The sequence below is a fragment of the Agelaius phoeniceus genome, chromosome 14 (assembly GCF_051311805.1).
Source record: "Agelaius phoeniceus isolate bAgePho1 chromosome 14, bAgePho1.hap1, whole genome shotgun sequence".
Lineage (NCBI taxonomy): Eukaryota > Metazoa > Chordata > Aves > Passeriformes > Icteridae > Agelaius > Agelaius phoeniceus.
Genome location: NC_135278.1, coordinates 15524082 through 15550173, shown reverse-complemented (window position 1 = coordinate 15550173; position 26092 = coordinate 15524082). Strand labels below are relative to the sequence as shown.

Genomic DNA, 26092 nt, shown 5'->3' with positions numbered 1-26092 from the left:
CTGCCCGCCTCCAGCCCTGCCTTCCCTGGGCACTTTGCTCCCGGCCGCGGGAAGCGGGAGCGGGCACACTCAGCACGGCAGGGCCAGAGCCGCCCGCAGCCCCCGGGCATGGCCCCGTCCCGCGAGGGGAACAGGCTGTCCCCGTGGGGGCCCCACTCCTGAGAGCCGCCCCGGTCTGCAGGTGAGCCGGGACAGCCCCTCTTTGGTGACAGCCGGGAGGGACAGCCCTGCCCTGTCACGAGGTCGCAGCTGGGCTCTGGGGCGAGGGCAGAGATGGGATCTGCAGGGCTGGGCTGGGTGGGTGCAGGGTCGGGGTCAGCCTCTTCTCACCAGCCCTCCACCACCCCCAAAGCCCTCTGCGCCTCCTCCTCTCTAACATGCCACCTCTTTCCTCTGTCACTGAAGGCCTTCATCTGCCCCAGCGTGTCCCCCTCCTCTCCTTCATCCTCCTCTCCATCCCCCAAATCTGTCTCATCATGGGTTGAAGCTGCCCTGGAGCTGCTGTGGCTCAGCCTGACACCGTGGGCTCCTGCCTGCTCCCAGCGAGGTGGGGACAGGGCCAGCCCAGCAAGGCTGGAAGGGAACCCTCACCCCCACCCTGCCAGGGTCACCTCGGGCCAGGGGATGGGGTGGACAGCGAGGGAAACGCCCGACCCTGCTGGTGTCCCCGGGGAGGTGTCCCGGCAGAGCGTGCCTTGGCTGCTCTTCCAGGCGAGGGGAAGGATTGGAATTAGGTCACATCCCCTTGTGCCGGGGCTTTGGCTGCACCAACCACGTGGCGATCAGGGACAAGGGTCCTTCTGAAGGATGTTTTGCATAATTTCTCCTTGTTTTGCAATTTTCAAGGGCTTAGCCGAGGAGAAAAGCCCTGCTTTTCCCATGCTCCAGCAGCAGCCGGTCCAAGCTCACCCATCCCTTGGCAGCTGCTCCAAAATCCGCTCTCACCTCCCCTCTCTGAGCTCCTGCTGCTGCTCCATGGTCCCCAGCACCACCATTCCCATCCTGTCCACCAGCAGGACTTTGGCTCCAGGGCAGATTCTGCTCTGGTGTTGTTCCACTCCTCCATTTTACTGGAGCCTTTCCAACAACTCCATGAATCCCCAGGGCTGGGGGAGCCCTCAGATCCCACCAGGACTGGTGCTGCCAGTGGGGCCAAAGGACAGTTCTGGCTGGGAACATCTGCAGGACCAGGAGCCAGGGAAAAGCTGCCAATTCTGTGGCCAAGGGCATCATGTGCCCTCAACATGTGTCACATGGCTGGCCCCTGCCCCTTCCCACTGCCCCATGGCTATTGCTGCCTTTTCCAGGACCCCCCTTGCTGCTTCCTGGGGAAAACCACTGCAAAGACACCATCCCTGGGGGATGTGCCTGCCATGGATAAGGAGTTCTGCAGTGTTCCTTGTACATCCACAAAATGGGCAGAACAAGAGCATCACCTCTTCCTGCAGCACCTTCCATCTCCCTGCTCCAATTCCTTTTCCTGCAGCACCTTCCATCTCCCAGCTCCACATCCTTCCTCTGCGGTGCCTTCCATCTCCTCCTCCAACAATCAGTCCCAACCTCAATCTCTCCTCAAAATCCCACAGCCAAGGATAGTTTGGCTAGGAATGTCAGCAAGAAATAGGAATGGGGCTGGTGGTGATGTATCCTCAGGCTAGACCAATGTGATTCATTAATTTCAATCACTGATTTTGGTTGTGACTAAGATAAGGAAGCAAGAAATTTGTTAAGATATAACTTGCCATATGTCATCTTCTGCATTTCTATATTTCAGTGGTTATCCTCAAAGGAATGTGCTTGGGAATGGTTAAATCCCACTGCTGACTGTGCTCAGGCTGTGTCAGCTGCCAGAAGCTGGGTGCCTGTGCTCTCTTCTAAGCAGTCCAGCAGTCCACAGCTGCTCAGGATTTTTCCTCATGCATTTTTCACACTTGATTATTAACTTTTATGTACTGTCTTCTCCATATCTTAATTGGTTGGTGACCTGTGTCACGAACACTGATCCTGCAGCAGCTCTGCTCTGGTCAGGCTCAAAGCTTTGTGCTCCCTTGCACTCAGAGGTTGGAAGAGGAAACAAAATCTCCTGGTCCCTCATGTCCTCAGCAGCTTGGGGACATGTGGCTGCCAGGCCAGGACCACCACTGGCACCTTGCTGGCAAGCTCAGGTTTTCCTACCACCTGTTTTCCCTCCTAGTTCTGAGAAAACAAACCAAGTTCTCCCCACTGTTAATGTTTGATCAGGACCTGCCTGTTGCTCTCTGAACTCATCCCTGCAATAAAGGCGGGAGCTGTAGCGGGCCAGGAGCCGCTGGGTGTTGGATGTGGGCCCGGAGCTCAGCCCGCAACTCAAACAGAGCCCCAGGAGCAGGGCTGGAGGGGCCCCCGCTGTCCCATCTGCCTGCTGAGTCATTTATGGGCATCTCTGTCAACCCCAGGTATCTCCTCAGGCAGGGCGTGGCAGGGATGATCCCACAGAGACAACCCAAAGATATTCCTGCTGGGAGAAACCTGAACATCCTCAGGGCAAAGGGAAACAGGAGGGGGATGATGAGGGAGCCAAGGGATGAAGGAGCCTGAGAAGATGTGTCCTTCCACCTTGCAGCACCAGCTCCAGTTAAGTGCATCCCTGAGCCCTGAGTCCTCCCCTGTCCTGGTGCCCATCACCTCCTGGGTGAGCTCTGGACAAAAAGAATTGGAGATACTCGCACATCTCCTCCATCAAACATGGTTTTGGCTACACCCTGATCTCTGCCAGCAGCACAGCACTCCTGCTCCCAGGTTACTCATCCAAGCATCCATCCTCTGTTGAAGGTGTCGTTTCAGCAGGGATGGTGGAGGGTGTAGAGGGGTCAAGTCCCAGGCAGCCCTCACTGATCCTTTGCTGGACACCATGGAGGTGGCAGACCCTTCCTTTTCCCTCGAGAAGAGAGCTCTGAACTTTGACAGCTTATCCTCCTTCCAACTTCCCAGGAGTCCACAGATCCCAGGCTTTGATCCCAGCACAGCCAGGAGGGTCCTGCCTGCCTTGTGAGCTTGCTCTGCCTTCAGCTGGGACTTGGCTCCGGCAGCTCCTCTCCACAGGGCTCAGTTCATCCTTCCCTACGGACAAACCCGGCAGCCAGCGGCTCCTCGCTGTCCAGGGACACTCTCTTCCAAAGGCTCCTTTAACAGCCCCCCCAGGATTTCTCGGGGCCACAACATTCCCCCAGACCAGCCTTTCTTCTCCTCCCGCCTTTCTTCTCCCAAGGAGCCCTCCGGGAGCAGCGGCATTGTCAGGATGGTGCCAATTAGGCTGAGGCAGCTTCCAAGAGGCAGCGCCGGCCCCGGCCGGGGGCTACTGGTGCTCATCAGGGTCTCATTGTTCGGCGGGGCCGTGGGGCTGTGCCCGGGGGGGCCGGCGCGGGGCTCCGTCCCCGGCCCGCTCCCGGCTCCGCGTAGCACGGCAGTCCCCGCGTCAACGCAAAGGGGTAATTAACGGGTGATTAATGGTTGATTAATGAGTGTCAGTGAAGGGCCTGCGGAGGGGAGGCTTTGCCGAGTCCGTTCCCCCCGCGCGAGCTGAGAAAAACCAGAGAACCATCAAAGCGGCCGGAGTTCCTGGAGGGGGAGAAAATCTGGTGGCTTTGGCTCCTTTCTACGCTTTGTGCCTGACAATGGTCGGGATCAGTGACTAGCGTGCTTTTATGAACTGCTCCCTAGGTCTGGCTGGCACACCATGGCCACTCCGGTGAGGATGTTCCCAGTTTCCCTGTGGACACTGACGCCGGCTCCCTGGCCAGGGGGGAACAGCACAGCAGCGCCCGAGGCTAAGTGTGTCTTCAACGAGGAGTTCAAGTTCATCCTGCTGCCCGTCTCCTACAGCATCGTCTTCGTGGTGGGGCTGCCCCTCAACTCCTGGGCCCTGTGGATGTTCATCTCCAGGATGAGGCCCTGGAATGCCACCACCACCTACATGGTCAACCTGGCCCTCTCGGACACACTCTATGTCCTGTCCCTGCCCACCCTGGTCTATTATTACGCCGACCGCAACAATTGGCCCTTCGGGACGGGGCTGTGCAAGATCGTGCGCTTCCTCTTCTACGCCAACCTCTACAGCAGCATCCTCTTCCTCACCTGCATCAGCGTGCACCGCTACATGGGCATCTGCCACCCCATCCGCTCTCTCAAGTGGGTGAAGACCAAGCACGCCCGCATCATCTGTGTGGCCGCCTGGCTCGTGGTCATCATCTGCCTCATCCCCAACCTCATCTTCGTCACCACCAGCTCCAAAGGCAACACCACCCTGTGCCACGACACCACCAAGCCCGAGGAGTTCGACCACTACGTGCACTACAGCTCCTCCATCATGGCCCTGCTCTTCGGGGTGCCCTTCCTGGTCATCGTGCTGTGCTACTGCCTGATGGCCAAGCGGCTTTGCAAGCCCAGCTTCTCCAGCCCCGGCCCCCGCATGCCCTCCTACAAGAGGCGCTCCGTCAAGATGATCATCGTGGTGCTGGCCGTCTTCGCCATCTGCTTCGTGCCCTTCCACATCACCCGCACCCTCTACTACACCTCCCGCTACTTCCAGGCCGACTGCAGGACCCTCAACATCATCAACTTCAGCTACAAGATCACACGGCCGCTGGCCAGCATCAACAGCTGCCTGGACCCCATCCTGTACTTCATGGCTGGGGACAAGTACCGGGGCCGGCTGCGCCGCGGGGCCGCCCAGCGCCTCCGGCCCGTGCCCACGCTGGACCTGGCCCTGGTGTCACCCTTTGCAGACAGCCTCACGGACGGCAGCCACGTGGCCAGCGTCACCCGAGGGACCGGGACTGCACGGAGTGGAGGCGGGTGCTGAGGGGGTTCCATAGCCTCAGCCCTGGGCTCCAGGAGCTGCAGCACCTCAGGGCTCCATGTGGGCATTCCCAAGTGCCCAGCTCTGAGCTGTCCCTGCCCAGCCCTGCAGGGCTGAGGGCTAGAAGCCACAGGTTGGTCCCAGCCCTGCCCTCTGAGACTGTGGGAGGAGGGTGCTGGTGCGGGCAGGAGAGCCACCAGGCACTTATGGGAATGGGAGGACACTGAGGAGGCTCTTTTGGAGCAGCAGGATGGTGTTCCATCCCTGAACTCCTGGGGACACATGGGCCTGACAAGTCACTACAGAGAAAGGATACTGGTGCCTCCCTGGGCAGGCACAGCTCTCCCAGGTGACTCAGTGGTGACATGCAGGGACCAGACTGAACCTGGGTACAGAGCCCATGCTGGGCGGGATCTCAGAGATGTCCCTGGCACACTGCTGGCCGTGGCAGAGGGGGAGGGACATGGCCTGGGGCACTTGCTGTCCATGAGCCCCAATAAAGCCCCTTCCCCTCTCTACACTCAGGCCTGTTTCTCCCCGAAGCATAAGGAAGAGGGACAAGACAATCATCCTCACCCCAGAGAAATCCACTGGGGCAGGTCTGGGGGGATGAGCCGGAGCTCCCCTGGTGACAGGAAGGTTCTTGGGAATTTCCCTTTATGGGTGTTTGCTCCTCAAATGTTTACCCAGTCCTTTTGTTTGACCAAGTGCCTGCGCAGAGCAGTATGCTGAGATTGGTATCAGTGCTGTTGACTCTCCCATGCCAGCCTGGCAGGAATGGGACAGGGACAGGCCTGTCCCCACTCCAAGAGCCCCAGGAGTCCCTGCAAGTCCCTGTCCCCATCAGTCCCTGTGAGTCCTTCCAGCACATGCCTAAGAAAGGGGTGCCCAGAGTGTCACTGGGGTGTCACACCCAGCCACCACACCAGTCACACACAGCCACGTCCCACACAAGCTGCCCAGGCGAAGGAGATGACCCCAGGGATGGCCCATCCAAGCCCCACATCCCCGTCCCACCCAGAGAGACCCTCACTCACCACTGAGCCAAGAGCAGAGAGAGCAGGAGATGTCCCTCCTGAGCCCAGTTAAACCAGTAAGAGCTGCCCCTCACCTCCTATTATATCCACTGTGGCTCAGGTGCATCTGGGAGCTGCTTGGCTGCACCTGAGTGGTGCAAGGACCCTGCCAAACACTGCCCCAGCTGCAGGTGGGACTGCTAGGCAGGGGACACACTGGGTGGCAAGGGTACCCAGATGGGCTGTGCAGGGGTACAGCCACTGTGCTGCCAATCCCAACCTATGGAACACACACAGACAGGCATTGGGAGGTTCAAAATCTGTATTGGGTATGGAGATAGCAGGAAAGGCTCATCTGGGGCCTCATGGTCCTGGCTCAGGACACACCCACAGGTCCCCAAGTCCAGGAGTGTCCCCCTTCCATCTCAGGGTGGGCTGTTCCCCCAGGCTGTTCCCACTGGTCATCAGGATGCCACCCCAAAACTCCCATGTCAATCCCTCCTCCCATGACACCCCTCCCTCACCCTGTGGTGACCTGGTTATCCCAGGGGGACCATGCCCACGGCTGGCCCCAGCCCCACTCCAGCCCTTTGCAGGGAACAGCTGTGTCACCCACAGCCCCCCCAAACCCCCTGCAAGGGGGAGCCTTTCCCAATCCTCCCCTCGCTTCCCCCTCTCCTCCCGGCTCCCCCTCAGGCTAGAGGACCAGCAGGCCAGAGTGGGGACTGTCCCCCGCATGTCCCCCATGCCAGGCTGGCTGAAATTCCCCCTGCAAGAGCCCTCATGAGCCAGGACGGGGCCGGTGCTGGTGGCGCTCAGAGGATGTGCAGCTCGTCTGACTCGGACAGCCCATACTTGGTCTTGTTCTCGTTGAAGAGCTTGAGCAGGGCACGGATGTAGAGCTCGTGGTACCGGTCCACCAGCTCCCGGCTCGGGTTCTCCACCTTGGGCACCGCTAGCGGCTCCCCCACTGCCGGCAGGGGACAGCGTCAGCCTGGTGGCCGCACGCCCGCCTCGCTGGGGACACAGGCCAGGAGGTGGCTCCCTCTGCAGTGTCCCCTCTCCCCCCAGCCCCGCTGCTCACCCACGGTGGTGATGGGTCTGGCGTAGGGCAGGAAGCCGCGGGAGCGGCAGGAGGTGAGGCCGCGGCCGTAGAACAGGCAGGGAGCGAAGCCCATCATCTTCTGGAAGCGCCGCTGGATGCTCCTCATCCAGCTGCCCTCCTCAAAGACCACCTGGCGGAAGAGGTCGTTCTCGCCAAAGGAGAAGGAGGGGACGAGGAAGGCCCTGAGGAGGGAGGGGACACGGTGGGTGGTGAGGGGGCGCTGGGCACCGCCGGGACCCGCGGGGGTGGCAGTGCCGGTGCCCCAGCCGCGACCCACCCGTGGCGCAGGGCCATGCGGACGAAGCCCTTGCGGTTCTTGAGGATGAGCGTGGTGACGCCGGGCCGGCAGGACAGCGACTCGGCCGCGCCGCCGATGACGATGGCCACCGCGTTGCCGGTGCCTTTCTGGGACAGCAGGTAGCCGATGGCGCGGCGGGTCACCGGGAACAGCCCTGCGGCGGGACGGGACACCGGGGCTGTGGCACTGCAGCGCCCGGCCACCCGACAGGGACCGCCGAGGGTCCCCCCGAGCGACGGCACCCGGTGGGACCGGGGCAAGGACGGTACAAGGGCTCCCTCTGCTGCGGGCAGAGGCTGGGAAAGGTGCGGGCAGGGAGCGGTGAGGGCAGCGTGGGGCAGTCAGGGCGGAGGGAACACGCAGGGTGTGGGCAAGCAGCGGGCAAGGCGGAGGAGCGGTCCCGACAGGGTGTAGGCAAGGTGCGGGCAGGGTGCGAGCAGGGTGAAGGTACAGCTCAGGCAGGGTGTGGGCAAGGTGTGGGCAAGCTGCGAGGTGAAGCTGCCGCTCAGGCACAACGCAAGCAGAGCAGCATCCCTGCCCTGCTTCTTTCCAGGAGCGCCATCCCTCCCGTGTTTCAGGAGGGATCAGGAGCCGGGCAGGGCAGGCACCGCTCACCGCCACTCATCAGGTACTCCCGGAACAAGGGCAGGCGGAAGTTTCCGGCCAGCGTGGTGAGGAAGGAGCGGATGCCCGGGAACAGCTCCTCGAAGCCCGTGGAGCCCGTGATGAAGTTGCAGAAGGCGCCGACGCAGAGGATGCCGTGGGGGTGCGAGCCGATGATGTAGTTGTGGCTGGGGGACAGGTCGTGTGTCTTCACCAGCTGCGGGGACAAAAGGAGTCACGGGAACGTGACGGTGGCACCTCCTTTTGGGAGGTCCCACCTCGTCCCAGCGCCGTACCTTCACCGGGAAATAATCCCGAAAGTGCTTCCACACGGTCCATCGCCGCAGGCACGACAGCCTCCTGCCACCTGCAAAGCCGGGAGGGACCCCAGGAGATGTCGCCCAGCCCAGCCCAGCCCAGCCCAGCCCAGCCGGATCCAAGGGAAGCGCTCCCTGCGGACCCGCTGCATCCCTCTTCCCACCGTGGTGCAGATGATGGAGGAGTGGAGGGAAGGGGAATATGGTGCTTTCCAAATTCTGGGAGGCACCTGGAGAAAGGGGGATCCCACTCCCATCCTGCTGCAAAGCTGGAGGAAGCAGGCACGCGGCCAGCACACCTTTCTCAGGCGTGTCCCAGTCGAAGATGATCCAGGCCAGGTAGAGCACGGGGATGAGCCAGAGGCTGGTGAACAGCAGGTAGATGAGGAGCAGGAGGCTGACGATTCCTGCGGGAGCCGGGCAGGGGGTGAGCGGCTGTGTGGCCCCCCGGGACCCCCCGCAGCCCCCCACTCACTCACCCAGCAGCAGGAAGCTGAGCACCCACTGCAGCACGGCCAGCAGCTGGAGCGCGGAGCCGATGTCGCGCTGCGAGGGCCAGGGCACGGCCAGCAGTGTCCTCAGGGCGGTTTGGATGCTGGCCCGGCTGCCTGCGGAGAGGGGGACACGGCCCCCGCCCAAAACAGCACGGCTCGTACGCGGGCGGGGCCACCGGGCTGCCGCGGGAGGTGGGATGGGGAGGATGAGCAGCTGGGGGAGGAGGGATGGGATGTGGCAGGTGGAATGGAGGAGCATCCTCAGGAAGCTCTGGACCATGCCAGGAGGTGGCCCTGGGCAATCAGGGCTGTCCCCAGAGTGGGGAGCACTGGGCACCCCCAAACCCAAAAGTTCTGTGCGCCAGCGGGGCTGAGAGCAGCAGCACATCCTGCTCCATGCCCAGTGCCCAAGGGCCAGGACCATTCCTTGATGTGCTCGGGCCCACAGGGGATTTGGGGATTTCTCAGCTGGCACAGCAGGGAGGCACCACCCCCAGCAAGTGCCAAGGCCAAGCCAGGGTGGCTGGAGGTGGCCATCCCAGTTCTGTCCCCACAGTGGCAGTGCAGCCTCTCCACTCCCCCTGCCACCCCTTCCCTCCAGCCGATCTTGGTGAACCATTAACCTCCCCGGGCTGGGAGCCAGGATCCAAACTCCAAGCCTGGCCCCATCCCTGCTCCCTAAAACGGGCCTGAGGTGCCAGCCCTGCCAGCACAGTGCTCCTGGCCAAAGGTCCCAGGACAAGACCACCCCAGAGAGCCACCCCAGCCTCACAAAAGCCTTGTATTCTTGGGAAAACAACCCCAAATCTGCATGTTGGCCAGAGAGACTATCAGAGGGGCACAGGAGCAGCCCTGTCCCTGTGGCTCCCCAAGCCAGGGACCCCTGGGTCAGAGGAGAGCCACTGACCCCTGGTTCAGGAAGCTGGCAGAGGTTCAGTTCTTCCCAGCTCAATCCAAAACAGAAATGGGACAAGTGAAATAAATTAAACACTGGAGCCATCTCTGGCCCATGGGGGAATTTTTCAGTGGGAAATTTTTGTACTTTTCTCCCATGCAGCACGCTGGGCTCTGGGTGATCCCTTCCACTGGCCACACATCCCCAAAATCCCAGCCACCTGCAGAACCCAGTGTCTTTTTCCCAGGGAAGACACAGAGCTCTTCCCAGCAAAATTGTACCCACCAAACAGTTGCTTTTTAATTTTCCTAGCTCCTATTCCAAAAACCCCATGAATGTCCACACCACAGACACAGAGAACCCCACAGGACTGTGCTGTCAGCCCCATCCACAGTGACAGGAGCCTCTGCAAACCCAGCATTTGGAATTTGCAGGAGCATCTTGTGTGTATCACTCCCAAAGCCATCCAAAATTTCATCCCTGTAGAGCAACAGCGCATTTTCCTGCTGAGTTATTCTCTATTTGCTCCCAACACCCCTTTTCTCCTCAGCACTCCCAAGCAAGCAGACAGCAGTAACAACCACCAGCTCCTTGCACTGCTGGAGAACCAGGAGCCATCCCAACTTTTTTGGGAATCTCTTACCACTGAGGTTCTGTGAGCAGGCTGCTATGATGGTTTTCATGGTGGCAGGAGCTCTGTGGTGCCGTGGGTGGAAAGGTGAGTTTGGCAATCAGAGGGCGCCGGGCTGTGTGTCCAGAGGCTTTAACCAGGTGACCCGAGGGACTCCAGCCCTGCTGAGGGGAGGGGACCTGCTCCAGCTGGGATTAGGAGAATGGAGAGCAACTGCTGGTGCCTGGAAGGGTCACACAGAGGGTGAGGCACTGTGGCAGTGCTGGGAGGTTGCTGCTCCTTGGAAAGTCCCGGCTGCCGGTGCTGGCGGGAGCTGAATTCCTCTGGGAATGCCACATCCCCCTGGGAATGGTACCGTCCATGTTGGGGGAATGTCACAAACACTGCCATGTGACAGCCCCAGAGCCACCCAAAAATATCACCCTGAAGCTCCACAGCCACCAGACCATTGCTGCTGCTCCCAGCCCCGGGATGGGCACTCTGCCTCCTGCCCAAGGAGCCTGGAGTGCTGTCCAGAGAGGTTTGAGGGGAAAAATGACAAGAAAGAGAAATAGGAGCAGCAGGAGGTCAGCACTGAGGGGGGCTTCAGGCCAACAGCCCAAGGAACAGCGAGAACCCACAGGGAATAAATCCCTGAAGCTGTCCAGGGGTGCTCCTAGGAAGTGCTGGCTAACACCAGTGTAGGAGAGGGATAAACAGACCCACAGGATCATGGTGGAAAAGTAAGAAATGTTTCCTGGGAGATTTGGAACACACAAACCCCTCCTGTGAATTGTAGGGACTCAGTACCTGGCAGAAAGGACCACAGTGCCTACAGGCTTTCCTGGGTGTGGATCAGTGCTGAGGACAGGAATTGCTGCATGGAAAACATCTCAACTCCAGCTGTGCCCAAATCCTGCTAACAGGAAGGAAAAACACCAAATTTCTACAGAATCCCACTGTCCCAGGGTAAGGAAGCACCATGGAGGTGGCACTGCTCCAGGTGACACAAAGTGCCAGCCATGCTTTGCTTTTCCATCCCAGTATTTTACCAGGTTTGGAACAAGTCCACCCACAGCTGCCAGCCCACACTGGGCACTTCCAGAGCTTCCAGCTGTGATTCCTCACCTTCCTGCACAAACCTGCTCTGTGCCAGCTCAGTCCTTTCCCTCATTCAGGAATGGTGCCAGAGGGATTCAGTTTTCCCCTTTTTAAGGATTATGCTAGTGGGTTTCAAAGCACACTGACTTTGTCTTGGAATATGGCACCATTTGTCCCAATTCTGTCCCTTGTGGGCTCCATGAGAGCATCTGGGGCTCACCCCGTGGAAAAGCTCGGGATGAAGAGCAAGAGAATTTCATGGCAAGAACCAGACAGCACAAAGAGAGTTTATTTTGCTTAAAATAGAGAGGAAAAAAAAATAAATATATCCACCCACAATACAAAGAGCAGTTTCCAAATCCATGGAGCTCCCCTTGGAGGCTGCCTCCGCCTGGGAGGGCAGAGGGAGCCTGACCCTCATGGAGCTGCCCCTCAGAGCTCTGGGGCACCCCCCAACACCACCAGTGCCCCCAGTCTGACATGGAATGCACACCAAAGCAAGGGGTCACGTGTCCTCCTGCCATCCTGTGCCCTGTCCATCCAGGGAATTCCCTATGTACACTGTATTCCCTTCTCCCTCTCCAGGTTGCTCTCCCAGGATCTCCAGGCCCTGCTGGCAGCCAGAGCATCAGCCCATGTTGTGCCTGTTGCCATAGCCCCGGGGGTGTGTGTCCTTCCAGTCGTCCCAGTCCCGAGCTTTCCGAAGAGCTTCCTCATCATCCTCCTCCTCCTCTGTCTCCTTCTGCTGCTTCTGCATCTCCTCATCGCTTGTACCTGCTGGAGGGGAGGGACAGGGAGGAGATCCAGGTTCTCCAAAGGCCTGCTGGGAGCTGGGCTTGCCAGACAGCAGGAGTGAGAACCTTGGAATGGGCTGGGTTGGAAGGGAACTCAGAGCCCATCCAGTGCCACCAGGAACACCTTCCACTATCCCAGGCTGTTCCAAGCCCTGTCCAACCTGGCCTTGGGCAGGCCAAGCACAGTCTAACCCAGCTGTTTTCCTAATAAAGCTTGGATTCTTCCACAGTCAGGGGTGTTCCATACCCTGCACACATCCTTGTTCACCCATCCTCTCAAGAGGCTTCCCAAACCCCCTGTTCTCATCTCTGTTCCATACCTGGAACCCTCTGTGGGGTGGACACAATTCCCTGCTTCCGGCGTTGCTCGTACCAGTCATCCACAGTCATGGTGGGCAGCCCAGGATAGCCAGCTCCAAATACCCTGCAGTGGGACAAAACCAGGCAGTGAAATCCCCTAGAATGAGCAGGAACACAGGCAAGGGGCACAGGGCTATTCCATGATCCAATCTGTGCTAAGGATGGAAGGATGTCACAAAGCAGGGGTGACCCAATTCTGGCCTGAGGGAAAGATGGAGAGGGCCTGGAGTGACAGGACACAGGGAATGGCTTCCCACTGCCAGAGGGCAGGGATGGATGGGATACTGGGAAGAAGTTCTGCCTGTGAGGGTGGGCAGGCCCTGGCACAGGCTGCCCAGAGCAGCTGTGGCTACCCCTGGGTCCCTGGAAGTGTCCAAGGCCAGGTTGGACAGGGCTTGGAACAATCTGCATTAGGGGAAGGAGACCCCAGGACACCCCTGGGAAGCGCAGCAGATACATGGAAAGCTCAGCATCAATCATGTGCCCAGCATGACAGGAAATCTGGTTTCTCCCCCATTCTGTGCTTTAGGTGCTGAAATTCCTGCACGGATTTCAGGGAGCCACACACTCAAGTGCAGACATGAAGGCACCACGTGGATTTCTGCACTTGATGGAACATTTTAGGCTTGACACGAGAGCAGTGCCCCAAAGTGTGTTTGGATCATCCCCATCCATACCTGGCCTGAGCAGCATCCCGGGTGAGGATGAAGGGTTTCACTGGAGTTCTGGCTGGCCGGGGAGGCCCACGGGGACCTGCTGGAGCCTGGGGATGCAAACAACTGTCACCAGGGAATGGAGGGGATCACAATTCCCCCTCTGCTTCCCATCTTAAAATTATTAAAGGTCTTATAGAGGAGAAACACCTCAGCTGTCAGAGCAATGCCTCAGGATGGAGAATCCAGGCCTGAATTTGGTTTAGATCAGGAATTCCAACTGTGCCTGCACAGGAATCACTTCCTGTGCCTCTGTGCCACCTGCTGGGATCAAAGCAGAGCATTCCCAGAGCTGAGCTCAGAGCAGAGCAGGAAATGTTGTTTATTGTTGCAGTGAAACATTCTGAGCCCATCATTCCATGGAGACCTTGGAGGAGCTGAGTCCTGCAGTGCCAAAAAATGACCCCCCAAACCAGCCCTGCCAGGAAGCATCTGGAGCTGCTGCTCCCAGCAGACATCCCAGGTCACAGAAATCCTGGACACAATGTTCTGCACAGGGATTGCAGGTCTGTAGGAATGTTCTGTCATTCCAAATGGGCTGATAACACCTGGACAGGCTGCAGACCAGGAATGGAGGCTTGACAGAAACCACAAGGGTCTTATTTCAATTTCCAAATCCAATTGTTCTTCAGAATTAAGGATCTGCAGAAAAGCCTTTGCACAGCCTAGTTCAGCTCTGATATTCCAAGCTGCAGCATTCTACAGGCTGGGATTGTGGGGGAAGTGTGACAGCAGAGCCCAACCCAAAACTCAGAATTTAAAATGAAGGAAACCCCATCAGCTCATGCTGTGATCGAGCTCAATTACAACTGGGAAGTCACTGAATAAAACTCTGCCACTGAATTCCTCTGGGATTCATCCCCTCATGCCCTGGATCCCAGGAGAGCTCCCTCACCTGCCTGGCTGCATCCCTGCTCTTCAGGATCACCAGCTCCTGGTCGATGCTCTCAATCTCCTCCAGGCTGCTGCCGATCCATTTCTGGATCTGGAGGATGTAAAATTCCCGGATCTGATCCTCATCCGCCGTCCCGCTCTCCACGGAGCTGCTCATGGCAGCCAATTTGTTCTCCAGCTCCTTCTTCTGCTTGTATCTGCCTCAAACACAGCAAAATCAGACCATGGAATCATTCTTCTCCAGCACAGACCAGCCCTGGGGTCTTTACCACTCTTTCTAAAAGGATCAACCAAATTTCATGGAAGTTGTGCTGGTTCCTGTTGGAATTTCAGCCTCTCCTGTCCGTTAAAAGCAGCTGTAAAATTACATTTGATTCATAGAGGTCTCAATGATTTTATTCTTCTCCTACATATTGAGGAATCCTTGGAAATTGAAGCTTTCCTGGTAAAATGAAGCAAGACTGGGAACATCAGTCTCCTGGAGAAAGCAGGACTGAGAAAATCAATGGGGTGGCTGGTTTGGGCTGATTCCATGTCACACAAACAGAATAAAATGCTTTTCCAAGGCGTTTTTTAAAATATGATTTTGGCTTTTTGGACTTTTTGACCTATTCAGTAATTAATTATCAAAAGGAAGAATGCCCTATATAATAAACTTCCAGAGTAAATTGATTTTTACTTTTTCAGGAATTAGTTATTAAAGGAAGAACTAATAAATCCTTGTGTTCTCCTTCCCTCAATTATTGTCACCTGAAGAATGAACAAAAAGGGCCAAGAAACCTTTGGGAGATGAGAGGGTAAGGAGTATAAAAGAATAATTCTAAAATAGAAACCCTTCAAACTTAGTATATAAATAATTTTTTATGCTTTTCTACACAATTTAAGTAAGTCCAGCCCAGTTTGGACCTTCCAGTGCTGCCACAATGAGCAACTCAGTGGGCAAAATCCCAACCAAAGCACCAATCACCTTTCTTTCAAGCTCTAATGAACCCACTGGTAAGAAACTTCCAGTTTGGAAGTCTTTGTGCTGCCAGCAGTGATTAAAGAACTAATTGTAAGATTAATTATGAAAGATTGAAGAGCTAATTTCAAGTTTTTGAGCAGTTTTTCCTCAAGAGACCAGAAACTGGAGTCACAAATGCCCCTCCCCATTAAACAGCGAGCTGCATCTTTTAAAATGAGCATTTTATGATCAAATTATTCCAATGCTCAGGGAAGCTCTTTTCTGTACAACCCTGCACTGCCTCAGGCTCCTGCTCCTCCCAGAGTGATTCCCAAAGCCCTTCCCATTGCATGGAGCCCACCTTTCAATTTTGGCTGATCTGCTCATGGCCATGGCCACCAGGTTGGGCTGGCTGGGGTCCCGGGGGGCTGGGGAGCTCCTGGCTTCCTCCTCGCTGGAGGTGCTGGAGGGCAGCTGGAAAGAGCCCAGCCCATAGTTCCTGCAGAGCTTCAGGAAGTGCAGGAAGTGCTCCCGGGCACTCTCCAGGTGCTCCTTTCTCCTGCTCAGGTCCACCTGCTTCAGCGTCAGGGCTCCCAGCAGCGCCGGCAGCAGCATGAACTTCAGGTCGGCTGAGGCGATCTCCTCCAGCTCCTCGTTCTCACTGCCAGGGAGAGAGCAGAGAACAGGAATGGAGGTGGGAAAGGAGCTGGAGTCATCCTGGGAGGGGCGGCTGAGGGAGCTGGGGGGGCTCAGCCTGGATAAAAGGAGGCTCAGGAGGAACCTTGTGGCTCTGCACAGCTCCTGACAGGAGGGGACAGCCGGGGCAGGCTCTGCTTCCAGGAACAGGGACAGGATGAGAGGAAAAGGCCTCAGGCTGTGCCAGGAGAGGCTCAGGTTGGACATCGGCAGGAATTTCTCCATGGAAAAGGTGGCCGGGCCTTGGCAGGGGCTGCCCAGGGAGGTTTGGAGTCCCCATTCCTGGAGGTGTCCAAGGAACGCCCAGACGCGGCACTCAGTGCTCTGGGCTGGGTGACAAGGTGGGGATCAGGCACAGGTTAGACTCGATGGTCTTGGAGATCTTGTCCAGCCTCAGTGATTCCGGGATTCTGTCCCGCTCCACCTCTGCCCTGCCCGGGGACCCTCCCCGTCCGCTCAGACGCGTCCCCTGAGCTCACCTGAACAGCTCCAGCTGCGTCACCATGGCCGCCGCCCGCTGCAGCGCGTCCAGCCCCTGCCGCACCTTGTCCTGCACGGCCGGGGCTCCCGAGGAGGGCTCGGTGCTGGCCTCCAGCTCTTCCCACAGCCGCCGTCCCAACGCCAGCAGCTCCGCCAGCCGGGGGCCGTCCGCGCCCGCCTCCGCCATCATGGGCCGGGAACGGCGCCGCCGCCACTTCCGGCGCGGTCCGGCGCGACCGTACCCGCCCCGGCCGCCATCTTGGGAAGGTCACTGCCATAGGAACAACACGGGGCGACATCTTGGGGAGGTCACGGCTGGAGTTACGGCGGGCGCCACGTTGGGGAGGGCACGGACGCAGCCGGGGCGCGGAGCCGCCATGCTGGTGAGGGCAGGCTGAGGGACAGCGGGCATGGTGGGCGCCGTGATGGCCCCGCGCTCGTCCCGCGGTCCCGGAGTCCCCGCGGCGGGCGGGTACCGCGGGCAGGAGCGGCTCGAAGCGGCCGGGGGCCCCCAGGGGCCTCCAGTGCCCGCACGCTTTTCCCTGCCAGGTCCTGCCTGATGCTCCGGCCCGCGCGGGTCCTGGCAGGGAGCGCTGGGAGGGAGGCTGGGAAAAGGGAAAAAAAATGTGGATAATTAGATAAATTGGCAGAAAACATCCGTTTTCCCGCTGTATGAAAGGGGGACACAGTGGAGATCCTCGACAGGGCAGTCAATAAATATCAATTTATTTGTGTAAGCGCAGCACCTTCCTATTCTCTATTTTTTTCTACAGTACAAGTGGAGCATGCAACCTTTTTTTTTTTTTTTTTCCTCTTTTTTTCTTCATTTATTTCACTCCTAAAATCTATAAAATTCAACCAGGCATCAGGCAGGTTAGGGTTAAATCTGTGCTTTTAGGAGCAGGTTATTTCCCTTAGAAATACAGGTGATTGACCTGGCTGTGAGCAAAGTATGGATGTAGCAACTACTGCTACTACTCCTGAGTAATTCTAACTCAGCCTCTGAGGATGACTCAGTTTACGATTTACTCTGTTTGTTTCCTTCATGCCTGTGTCAGATTATGCAATGAGTTGTTACTCAGAGAGCCCAGGAGTGCTGTGGGTCCTCCAAACCTGTCTGGCCCCATTTTGCTGCTGGGAGGATCTCCTGGATATTCCCAGTGGGATGGCAGCCCCAGAGAGGGGTTCACGGCCACTTCAGTGTCTGCTCTGCCGAGGTGGGAGTGCCCAGGCTCCCATCCTGCAGGGATGTCTGCCCAGCCTGGGAGAAATCAGATCCTTCCCTGTGAGGGTGGGGAGGCCCTGGAATGGATTTCTCAGAGAAGCTGTGGCTGTTCCATCCCTGGACGTGTCCAAGTCCAGGTTGGATGGGGCTTGGAGCAACCAGGGATGGGAAAAGTCTCCCTGCCCATAGCAGGGGGTGGAACAAGATGGGCTTTAAGGTCCCTTCTATCAAACCATCCAAGAATTCCATGATTCCAAGGGATGGAGAGCTGCTTCCCCTCCAAACCCCCCGCAGCCCCTGGCAGAACTGACCTTCCAGCTGCACACAAAATGCCTCAGGCTGCAGCTGGTTCCCCCTCAGACCTTATGGCTCTTACTCACCCCTGATTGTCCCTGTCCCTCAGCTGAAGATCCCCACACGGACAATCCCTGCTTTGGTTTGTCACCCTTAGAGCACCACGACGCTGCTGAGCACCCCAGGAACAAAGGAGAACAGAGAGGGAAGGGTTTTTCCTTAAATACAGGCGTTTACTCATGTCTGTGCCTTGTGGTGTGATGGTGCATGGACCAACCATCCCAAAGGTCACAGCAACATCCCCCAAATATTCCCAGCAGTGCAGGCTGGACAGGGCTCCCTGGGGTAGGAGAAGGCTCCCTACTTATGCCAGGAGGTGGAACTGGGCGAGTTTTAAGGTCCCTTCAACCCAAACCATTCCAGGATTCCCTGATTCTGTGAGATGTCACAGCTGAGCCCATCCTGGGCTTTCTCCTGCTCCTGGCTCAGCTCTGTGAGCAACACAAGGAAAAGCAAGTGCAGGTTCCCATCCTCATGGGAGCAGCACTGCAGGGCTGTGCAGAAGAAATGGCCCAACATATCCTTGAACTTTTGGAGCCATCCTTCCTCCGAAATACTTAATTACCAATGGTTTGTTGCTCATATTATTCTCCTGGAATGAGTTATGCAGCATCCCTCAATGAATAAGGAAATAAAAGGGAAAATAAATATAAATCAGCGTTTTAACAGCAAAATCAAGTGAACCCATGGAAATCACTCGCCTTCCTCCCGATTTTATTGTTTGCACAAGTCTGACCAGCAACAAATAACCAGGTTCACACCAGCGTTACTCCCTTAGAACCCCTGGGGACAGACCCAGGGCTCATTTCCACCGCATCCATCCTCTGGCTCCCGGTTTCTGGGGGATGCTCCCAGCCCTGCAGATCTCACATCCCTGCTAATTCCAGGTGCGGCCCGGATTCCAGCAGCCCCCACCGAGAGCGTTGTCACAGAGCTGTCACCCCCTGCCAGCCTGACCCTTTGCACTCTCCAGCCAATTCCGGCTCCTTCCCATTTCCCGCAGGATTCAGCAGCACAGGGACCCCTCCAGCCTTTCCCCAGCTCTCCCCTGTCGGGTTTGGAGTCAAGGAGGGAAAGAAGGAGTGGATTCTGCATATTCAGCACTTGACCCTGCCTTTTCCCAGGCAGAAATTCCAACGGGACCTCTCTAGGAGGGATCCCGACAGCTCCCTTGGGCATTCCTTGCCATTGTGGCTCCTCTCCTCTCCCCCAGGCGATGTGTGTTTGTAGTTACCAAATGCAAATCACATTTCCCACCCTCCTGGCTGGAGTTCTCACTCCTCAAGATCCTTCCCGGTGTTTTTTTTTTCCTCTCACCACCGTTTTGCAATGCTCGGCGGAGTTCGCAGCCCCTCCCGTTGTCACCTCCCTGTGATCTGGGATGCGCGGGGAGGCGGATGGAGGGCAGGCATTGAGGCAATCCTGATTTAGTACCTGCAGCCCTCCGAACACAGAGGGCTGTGTAGCCTGGCAGCTGAAACTCCTTTTTCTTGGGAATGCCGGGCACTGATCCCTAATTGCATTCAAAAAGGAAAACTCGAGATCGCTTTTGGCCTTGGGCAGATGCGGTTTTCCAGGCGCTCTCGGAAGGGAGATGGCAGCGGGCAGAGCCCGTCAATGGCACATTAACAAGTGATAAGAGGGGTTAACTCACTCCTGGCACTCCCCGAGCTCGGGCTCAACTCCCAGCCCCTGCAGCCTCGGCTTCCCAGCTCCTGCATCCTCAGCTTCCCAGCTCCTGCATCCTCAGCTTCCCAGCCCCTGCAGCCTCTCTCCAGCCACCCCCGATTCCTTCCCTGCTCTCACAGAAACCTGGAGCACATTAAGGGGAGGGAGTGTTTTACAAGAAAAGCTCATGCCTTGATTCCGTGACCCAGCAGAGACCATTAAAAGTGATGGGATGGATATGGAAATGAGTAATCGGCCAGCTGGGCTCGGGCTGAGCCTGAGCGCGGCCAACTCCATTCAATGGGAACCAAAAATAGAGCGGAGTTGCTGGAGCCTCCAGGCAATGCTGGGAGCTGCAGGGATCCACCCGAGGATTCCCATCCCCTTTACCTGTCCTCCTGGTGCTGTGGAGTCCCTGCAGCACCTGTTTGGACTCATCCTTTCTCTCCAAAGGCTGCACCAGCAGGAATCTCATCCCATCCAAGTGTTTGGCCAGATTCCATGCTAAGGGAAATGTGGGAGCCCCCATCCCTGGCTCCCAACCCCTTGCTGTTCACACACACCCTTGGCTCATCCACCCCGCATTCCCAAGGATCACAAAATAACCCTGGACTGACACAGCTTCCAGCACCAGCCCTGAATCCCAGGCACAGAGTTCCCAGGCAGACAGAGACCTGAGGAAGCAGAGGATAAAACAGGGGCTGAGAAAGGCAGGGATCTGTAATTAAATCTGGGCCAGTGAGAAGCAGAAAGAGTTAAAAGGGAGCTAGTCCTCAGAAAAGGAAAGGAAAAGTCTGGACTTGGGGCTTTGTGGACACAAGGCTCTCCCTTACAGACTCTTTCTCCAGGGCCAGCCTGGAAGGACATGCAGGAAAGATTGTCCTAGAAAACAAGGCACAGAAAGTTATAACATTTATTTAAAAACACACACCAGAATCCCACTTACAGGAAATACAAAAAATAAAGTTTATTTCTTGCTTCCCCAAGACCCTGGATTTATGTCCCCTCTCCAGGCCAGAATTCCAACACACCTGGTCCTGAAGGGTGGAAGGAGTGGGCTGAAGACCTCAGTGGGCCAGAAGGAGGGGCAGGAAGGACAAGGCATGAGAATTTAATGTATTGAGTGTGCTCCCACCTCTGACGTGGGGACAGAAGCTACAGTGATGCCATGGCTGGGTTGTTAACACGTGGTCAGGCATGGGTTTGCCAGGCTGCCTGGTTTTGCAGCCCCCAGGAGCTCTCACGTCCCTGATGTCTCTGCCATCAACAAGAGCAGCACCATCTCCATGAAGATGTCTCCACTGGGTGCTGCAAAGGGCCCTGGAGCAGTGTTTTTCCTTGGATGAGCCCACAGCAGAATCCTGTTCCCAAGGGAGCTGCCCATGGCCCCCTCACCCCAAGCAGCAGTGCTCCATCCCTGCAGCCTTCTCCCAGTGGATAACTCTACCCCCTTCCATCTATCACTCCTGGCTTTCAGGAGCTGTCAGAATTCTCCTGCAAAGGGACAATGGCAGCCCAGGGTCCCTGTTTCCCTCCCAGAGAAAGGGGCCTGTGGAATCCTGTGGAATGATCAATGGCTTTTCCCAGCTGGAGACAAAGGGCTGGCCACTGACCAGCTGCAGGAGGGCAGCTCTTTATCCTGCCCCAAGGTCTGGGTTGGAAGGGACCGAAAATTCTCAAAATCTCTCAGTCTGAGGCTTTCCACGAGAGACCAGGCTTCCTGCACAGCCTCCTCCTCGCTGGGGGCATCCCTTGGGACGGGCTCCTGGTGTGCAGCCATGCCTGGTGGGTGCCAGAGGGGGTTCTCCTGCTCATTTGCAGACGTGTCTCTCCAGGCTGCGCCGGCAGCGCCGGCACACCACGGAGCAGCACCAGCGGTAGCGGCAGTGGCAGCGCTCCTGCACCTCCTCCGTGTAGGTGTTGTAGCCACGGCCGCAGCACAGCAGGTCACAGCTGTCACTGCCCACTGAGCTCCTGTTGCACGGCCTGCAGAGAGATGTGGGACATGGGGACCTGCCCTCCCTGCCAGCCCTGGCAGCCCCCAGAGTTGGTGTGCTCAGAGCAGGAGGCAGCAGGATCGGGGAATCATGGAATGGTTGGGGTGGAAGGGACCTAAAGATCATCCAGTGCTACCCCTGCCATGGGCAGGGACAGTTTCCACTGTCTCAGGGTGCTCCAAGCCCTGCCCAGCCTGGCCTTGGATACTGCCAGGGATCCAGGGGCAGCCACAGCTCTCTGGGCACCCTGTGCCAGGGCCTCCCCACCCTCACAGCCAGGAATTCCTTCCCAATATCCCAACTAACCCTGTCAGTGGGAAGCCATTCCCCCTTGTCCTGTCTCTCCATCCCTTGTCCCAAGTCCCTCTCCAGCTCTCCTGGGGCCCCTTTAGGCCCTGAAAGGGGCTCTAAGATCTCCCTGGAGCCTTCTCTTCTCCAGGTGAGCCCCCCCAGCTCTCCCAGCCTGGCTCCAGAGCACAGAGGCTCCAGCTCTCAGAGCATCTCCATGAGCACACATGGATTTGTTGAACAAGTCCCTGCCTGTCCTGTGTTGGGGTCCCAGACCTGGATGCAGCAGTGCAGGAGGGGTCTCACCAGACAGGGATTCAGGGATCTGCTGCAGGCTCACCCCAGCCCAGCCGCATCAGCTGCCCAGGACACCCAAACCCAGCGGAACAGGCACTCCTGGAATCAGAGGCTGAGTTCTTCCTACCTGTCCTGTGTCCCCAGAGAACCCAGCTGGGGGTTTGGGGTGCAGTAGTCAGGTGAGTTGATGAGATAAACCAGATCCATCTCTGTCACTGGCCTGGCATCCCCTTCCTTGGGGATCAGCTGCTTCCTGGGCCCCACGAGCCGATGGGTCACCTTGAGGGCTGCCAGGTACCTGGATTTGAGGTCAGAGGCGATTTCACCCAGGTCTGGCAGCCCTTTCCAGCAGGTCTTCACTGAGCAGGAGCCTGAAACCCCGTGGCATTTACACCTGGTATCCAGGGAGTCACTGAGCACCTGCAGGGATACAGGTGAGCTTGCTCTCTACTGGTACTGCCCCAAGGATTGACTCCCAAGGGCACCCAGGGGAGTTTCAAGGGATGAAAGAGCTCAGAGCTGAATATAATGGGGCAATCAGGGGCTCAGCCCTGCTTCAATCCCTTCTGATAAGAACCTGATCCTTGGGGAACTTCCAGGGGAGCTGGCAGCGGGGCTGGATGTTTCCCAAGCCTCACCTGGAGAGCAGGAGTGGATGGAAGTACACAGATGGGATGGGATGGGATGGGGAACCCAGCTGGAGTGGGGCAGGAGGAGCTCTGTTTCCAGTGAGAAGGGTGGAAAGAGCTCTCCTGTCTCCCAGCTCTCCCAGAGCACTGAGAGTACTGGTGTGAAATATCAGCTAACTGGGAATCCTGGTGTGAAGTGTCAGATGCGCTAGTTGTGGCAAGGGTGTGGGATGTCTGGGGGTGAGCAGCAGTGTGTGTATGTGTGTGGGTGTCTGCTAACACACTTTTTAACCATTTTGTTGCCTCCTGATGTTCAGAACATCCCAAAAACCTGTCTGACATCTGCTGCCTTAAATTAGGGACCTCTGCTCCTGCTGCTGAGCTCCATCTATCCCAGGGAGCTCAAACCCCCTGTATCACCCCCGGCCAGTCCTAAGGGGCTCACACACCCCACCCCAGACCACCGCAGCCCCGGGGGTCCTGCACCCACCGCCCGTCCCACGGCTCCGTTGTGCCGGTTCACGGCCCTGAGCCCGGGCGCGGCGCCGGTGCCGGCTCTGGCGGAGCCGTCGGTGAAGGCGGCCCCGAGCTGCAGCCCGTGGCTCAGGTTGTCGCCGCAGCCGCCCCAGCGGGAGCCGGGCGCGGGGGGCTCGGCGGGCGCGGGGCCGCAGGAGCAGCGCGGGAGCTCCCCGGAGGCGCAGGAGCGGGCGATGCTCTGAGCCACGGCCGCCGCTGCCAGGGCGTGCACGAAGGCGGCTTCCCGTGTTCCTGCGGAGAAAACAGGGATTTTTCCTTCCTCGCTGCCCAGCCAGGCTCCCCTCTCGCACGTGTCTCGGTGAAAGGAGTTTTCTTTATTTCGTCTTGCATCAGGATAAACGCAAGGCCTCTCAGTTTTTGTGTTTTCAACCTGTGGCCCCTGGGTTACGCTGACCGTATATCCCCACCTCTTCCCCCGCTTTTTTGGGCGCCTCTGGCAGCTGTTTGAAATGGAATTTACTGTCTGTCACCCCCCCCAGACGCAACTTGCACAGGATTAACACCACGTAAAGGCAGCATATTTACCCCAAAACAGAAACCCACGCGCTGCCAGCCCGGGATGCTCCTGGGGCAGAGCAGGCTGGGCGGGAGGAGCATCCCTTACCCGTGAGCAGGTCGGGGCCGAAGCTGGGGGCACGCTGGATGGAGGAGCAGTTCCACCGCATGTCCGCAAAGCTCTGCTGGCACAGCTGCTGCGTCCGGCGGGCAGCGCGCACGATGCTGGGCATCGCCTCCAGGTGCCGGCGGCACAGCTGCAGCTGCTCGGGCACCAGCAGCCGGCAGTGCTGGCTCTCGTTCCAGGCCACCCCGCTGCCTGCCAGCCCGCTGTGGGGAGAGCTGGGGGTCACTGGGGGGGCCGCAGCGCCCCGAGGGACCGCCAGGAGGGGCTCTGGAAGGGGAGATCCCGATCCCTACTCACAGCCACTGGATGGCTGCGGAGAGCCCCAGCTGGCACAGCAGCGCGGTGGCAGCGGCGGCGGGGCGGCCCATGGCTGGGAATGGGGCTGGGATGGGGACTGGGAGCTGGGATGGAGCTGGGAGTGGGGCTCGGATAGGGACTGGGAGCTGGGAGTGGGGCTGGGATGGGGACTGGGAGCAAGGCTGGGGCCGCTCGGCCCCACTGCCCCTTTTATAGCAGCAGGTCCTGCCCCCCGGGGAGGGGAACAAAGGCGGTTTCGGTGCCATTCACACACAGGGTTAGGGACAAGGAGGGGCTGGAGGGAGGCCAGCTGTCATCAGCAGTGACCGTCCCCAAACAGCACCTGGAGGGGGGTGAGGGATGAGCCGCTGCAGGGTGTGCCCCCAGCACTGCCACGGCCACTGCTGACCGTGTCCCCAAAGTGCCACATCCACGCGGATTTTAAATCACTGCAGGGGTGTGGGTCCACCACTGACCTGGGTGCCTTTTCCATGAGGAATTTTCCCTAATACCCAACTAAACCTCCACTGGCACAGCTGGGAGCTGTGTCCTCCTGTCCTGTCCCTTGTCCCCTGGGAACAGAGCCTGACTCCCCTGGCTGTACCTCCTGTAGGGTCAGCACAGGCTCACAATTTCTACTTCTTTTTCTGCCCTGGCAGGGCACCAGGCCTGGCTCGTGCCTGTCACAAGGTGCATTTCTTGGGATCTCTCTCTCCTACAAGTACAAAACCAAAAGTGTTGCCTGGAGCCCGTGAGGAACCAGGTAGGCTGGGATTTTCCCACAGTGGGAGGTGACATTTGACACAAGCCCAGCTGACCCCAGGTTTTGGAAGGCATGACAGGTTGAAACCCACTTTTTAGGCTTTCACTTTCTCCTTGGCTGTGCTACTTCCTCTCTTTCTGGAAGGTGATTTTCCTTGACAGAACCAAACTAGGGGTTGGTTGCCATCCCCCTGTGACCTCTCACCTTGACAGGACATGCCTGGATGGTTGATTTTTGTCCCCTTGTGACCTTCCTTTGACTTGGGATCATGTGCACTGAAACCAAAACACAAGGCTTGAGTCACTGTCCTTCCCAAATGATTCCCTTGGGATGCAAAGGCCACAGCCCATTGTGCTGGAGCAATGGCCCTTGAGGAAGGGTCCCAGGTCACTCCCAAATCCCCACCAAGTTACAGGGGGATTGGTTAAAGGGCAGAGAGAAAAGGAGGAACACAGGGGTGACCCCTAAACACCAAACCTGATGTTTGGGATTCTGTCTGTTGTGGCTTCCAGCTCAACTCCTCCTCAGGGTGTGAATGGTATCTTGTTTTGGGACCTGGAGGATCTCCAGGGGTTTGCCAGGAGAGCACTGGGGTTGGATGGCAGCTGGGAAGGCACCTGAGTTCCCAGGGGGTTCTGAAGCCGTGAGAGTGGTCAGGAAAAGCTGCTGGAGAGGTGGAATGCAGAGAGGAACCACTCCAGGATGGGCTGGCAGGAGGGAATTCCCTTCGCAGGTGATGGGAGCTGTGATCAGCACCAGGACAGGGGGGCTTGGTGCCACCCCATCCCTTCCTTTGGGATGGGAGCTCACCCTGGGCATGGGCAATGGAAGCAGTGCCAGCACAGGGAACTGTCACAGGCTGCCACCTCCCACCAGAGGTATTTTTACCAATCCCTTTTCACAGGAAAGTTTTGCAATGACGGAGTAGCAGGAAAAACACAAACCCTTCCTTTTAAAGCAAAGCCAGCCCTCCTTTGAACGTCAATTCCTCTTTTTAGCTCAATCCTTAGAACAAGCAGAGGGTGAGTGCTAAAAATACCCCTTCCTTCCCCTTCCAAACTGGGCTGGCGGGGGGCAGGAGGGGATTCCCAGCCCAGGAGAGGCTTCCCTTCCCCAGCTGGGGCTTCACTGCTGGGGGGAGACCAAAGGAGCTGGGTAAACATTGGGAAAGGTCCTGTCCCATCCCATCCCCCTGGCTGGTGTTGGCCACCCTGGGGACACAGGGAGGGGCTAAAAGGGCAGAGCTGGTGCTGGCTCAG

The 26092-nt window shown here is 57.9% G+C and overlaps 4 protein-coding genes across 7 annotated transcripts; 1 reads left to right on the top strand and 3 right to left on the bottom strand.

Annotated features, from left to right (window-relative positions):
* Positions 1-3715: 3715 nt before the first annotated feature.
* On the top strand, positions 3716-4840 carry P2RY4 (pyrimidinergic receptor P2Y4). Its single transcript, XM_054641172.2, has one exon. It carries the CDS (start codon positions 3716-3718, stop codon positions 4838-4840), a length of 1125 nt encoding a protein of 374 aa, XP_054497147.2.
* Positions 4841-6157: 1317 nt separating this feature from the next.
* On the bottom strand, positions 6158-11407 carry LOC129125651 (diacylglycerol O-acyltransferase 2-like). 3 transcript variants are annotated; one of them, XM_077185973.1, is made up of 8 exons: positions 10209-11407; positions 8656-8784; positions 8476-8583; positions 8156-8226; positions 7872-8076; positions 7236-7410; positions 6938-7140; positions 6158-6823 (listed from the first exon to the last, which is right to left on the bottom strand). In XM_077185973.1, the coding sequence occupies exons 1-8, from the start codon at positions 10246-10248 to the stop codon at positions 6669-6671; spliced, it is 1086 nt and encodes a 361-aa protein (XP_077042088.1). In that variant the 5' UTR covers positions 10249-11407; the 3' UTR covers positions 6158-6668. The 3 variants fall into 3 exon arrangements, with proteins under 3 accessions (XP_077042088.1, XP_077042086.1, XP_077042087.1); XM_077185971.1 differs by having other exon boundaries at positions 8656-10538; positions 10986-11407; XM_077185972.1 differs by having other exon boundaries at positions 8656-10419; positions 10986-11407.
* Positions 11408-11542: 135 nt separating this feature from the next.
* Positions 11543-16373, bottom strand: IGBP1 (immunoglobulin binding protein 1). 2 transcript variants are annotated; one of them, XM_077185974.1, is made up of 6 exons: positions 16156-16373; positions 15342-15641; positions 14039-14234; positions 13108-13193; positions 12391-12494; positions 11543-12050 (listed from the first exon to the last, which is right to left on the bottom strand). In XM_077185974.1, the coding sequence occupies exons 1-6, from the start codon at positions 16344-16346 to the stop codon at positions 11905-11907; spliced, it is 1023 nt and encodes a 340-aa protein (XP_077042089.1). In that variant the 5' UTR covers positions 16347-16373; the 3' UTR covers positions 11543-11904. The 2 variants fall into 2 exon arrangements, with proteins under 2 accessions (XP_077042089.1, XP_054497148.2); XM_054641173.2 differs by having other exon boundaries at positions 11543-12053; positions 16156-16371.
* A 3929-nt stretch (positions 16374-20302) lies between these two features.
* On the bottom strand, positions 20303-24290 carry LOC129125860 (protein Wnt-11b-like). The gene is made up of 5 exons (XM_054641527.2): positions 24071-24290; positions 23756-23976; positions 23105-23382; positions 22113-22405; positions 20303-21389 (listed from the first exon to the last, which is right to left on the bottom strand). Exons 1-5 carry the CDS (start codon positions 24139-24141, stop codon positions 21215-21217), a joined length of 1038 nt encoding a protein of 345 aa, XP_054497502.1. The 5' UTR covers positions 24142-24290; the 3' UTR covers positions 20303-21214.
* Positions 24291-26092: the final 1802 nt, after the last annotated feature.

Bases quoted from the DNA above. Each gene is read 5' to 3' on its own strand.
- P2RY4 (XM_054641172.2), top strand. From the start codon at position 3,716: ATGGCCACTCCGGTGAGGATGTTCCCAGTTTCCCTGTGGACACTGACG.
- LOC129125651 (XM_077185971.1), bottom strand. From the start codon at position 9,670: ATGGCTCCAGTGTTTAATTTATTTCACTTGTCCCATTTCTGTTTTGGA. The intron at 8,227-8,475 runs GTGTGCTGGCCG...CCGGCTTTGCAG, and splicing joins CTGGGACACGCCTGAGAAAG to GTGGCAGGAGGCTGTCGTGC. The intron at 7,411-7,871 runs GTGAGCGGTGCC...GTCCCGCCGCAG, and splicing joins GGAGTACCTGATGAGTGGCG to GGCTGTTCCCGGTGACCCGC.
- IGBP1 (XM_054641173.2), bottom strand. From the start codon at position 16,346: ATGATGGCGGAGGCGGGCGCGGACGGCCCCCGGCTGGCGGAGCTGCTG. The intron at 14,235-15,341 runs GTGGGCTCCATG...TGTTTGAGGCAG, and splicing joins AGATCAGCCAAAATTGAAAG to ATACAAGCAGAAGAAGGAGC. The intron at 13,194-14,038 runs GTGAGGGAGCTC...TTGCATCCCCAG, and splicing joins GCAGGGATGCAGCCAGGCAG to GCTCCAGCAGGTCCCCGTGG.
- LOC129125860 (XM_054641527.2), bottom strand. From the start codon at position 24,141: ATGGGCCGCCCCGCCGCCGCTGCCACCGCGCTGCTGTGCCAGCTGGGG. The intron at 23,383-23,755 runs GTAAGGGATGCT...TTTTCTCCGCAG, and splicing joins CGGCCCCGACCTGCTCACGG to GAACACGGGAAGCCGCCTTC. The intron at 21,390-22,112 runs GTAGGAAGAACT...ATCTCTCTGCAG, and splicing joins TCTCTGGGGACACAGGACAG to GCCGTGCAACAGGAGCTCAG.